Source organism: Tupaia chinensis, unplaced genomic scaffold (assembly GCF_000334495.1).
Source record: "Tupaia chinensis unplaced genomic scaffold, TupChi_1.0 Scaffold138665_1, whole genome shotgun sequence".
In the NCBI taxonomy this organism is placed as follows: domain Eukaryota; kingdom Metazoa; phylum Chordata; class Mammalia; order Scandentia; family Tupaiidae; genus Tupaia; species Tupaia belangeri.
The window spans coordinates 145,123-145,832 of record NW_006198557.1 but is presented as its reverse complement, the minus strand read 5'-3'; the positions used below and the strand labels follow the sequence as shown (position 1 = coordinate 145,832).

At 67.3% G+C, this 710-nt stretch overlaps 1 protein-coding gene across 1 annotated transcript in view; it reads right to left on the bottom strand.

Annotated features, from left to right (window-relative positions):
- EPOR (erythropoietin receptor) overlaps positions 1-710 on the bottom strand; it is a 9,754-nt gene that overhangs the window by 3,234 nt on the left and 5,810 nt on the right. The window contains exons 3-4 of the mRNA XM_027765554.1: positions 571-703; positions 29-207 (exon numbers count right to left, since the gene is read on the bottom strand). Of these exons, the coding sequence (XP_027621355.1) occupies positions 29-207; positions 571-703 (312 nt within the window). The remainder of the gene's footprint in view (positions 1-28; positions 208-570; positions 704-710) is intronic.

The following is a 710-nucleotide window of genomic DNA, read 5'->3' as shown; positions in this document are numbered from 1 at the left end:
CCCCCGCCTCCATTCCCGGCGCCCTTACCCACTTCATTGACTTGGATGATCCGATGATAGCGCCGTGCGCCCGAGGAGGCCTCCGTGACGCGCAGCTCTAGGGGCACGAAGCTCGACGTGTCGGCCGTGGGCAGCGAGCACCGGGAGCGCACGGAGCCGCGAGCCGTGGGCGCCTGGTGCAGGCGACACAGCTTCCATGGCTCACCCCTGCGCACCCAGGGACCCAGGAGGGAAGTGAGCAAGTTGGGAGCTGGGGCGGGGCCGTTTGTTTGCATTGCCCGGACCGTGGGGGGCCTTCTGGGTGCTACCACGAGGGGGTGTCCCAACCCCGAGGGAGGGAACCCTTAGCCCTGATTTGATAGGGTGTTGTCCCATTCGTGAAGTTTAAGGTCGCGTTCCAGCCGCGACCTCGGCCACTAGGGGGCGTGACAGCCCTGGTTCAAAGCGCCGCCCGGACTCAAGCGCCAGGGGTCATCCCAGGCTAAGATCTCCCGGGACTTTGCCCACCTCGCCCGCTCGCCCTCCCGACTGTCTCCTGCACTCGTGGGGGCGCTGCTCGGTGGGACTCACTCGAGCTGGTAGGAGAAGCTGTAGTTGTCGGGGCCGACCCCGGCGCTCGCCGCTTCCTCCCAGAAGCACACCAAGTCCTCCAGCCGCTCGGTAAAGCACAGAAGCTCTTCGGGTCCGCCCGCCGCCAGCAGCGACGCCGG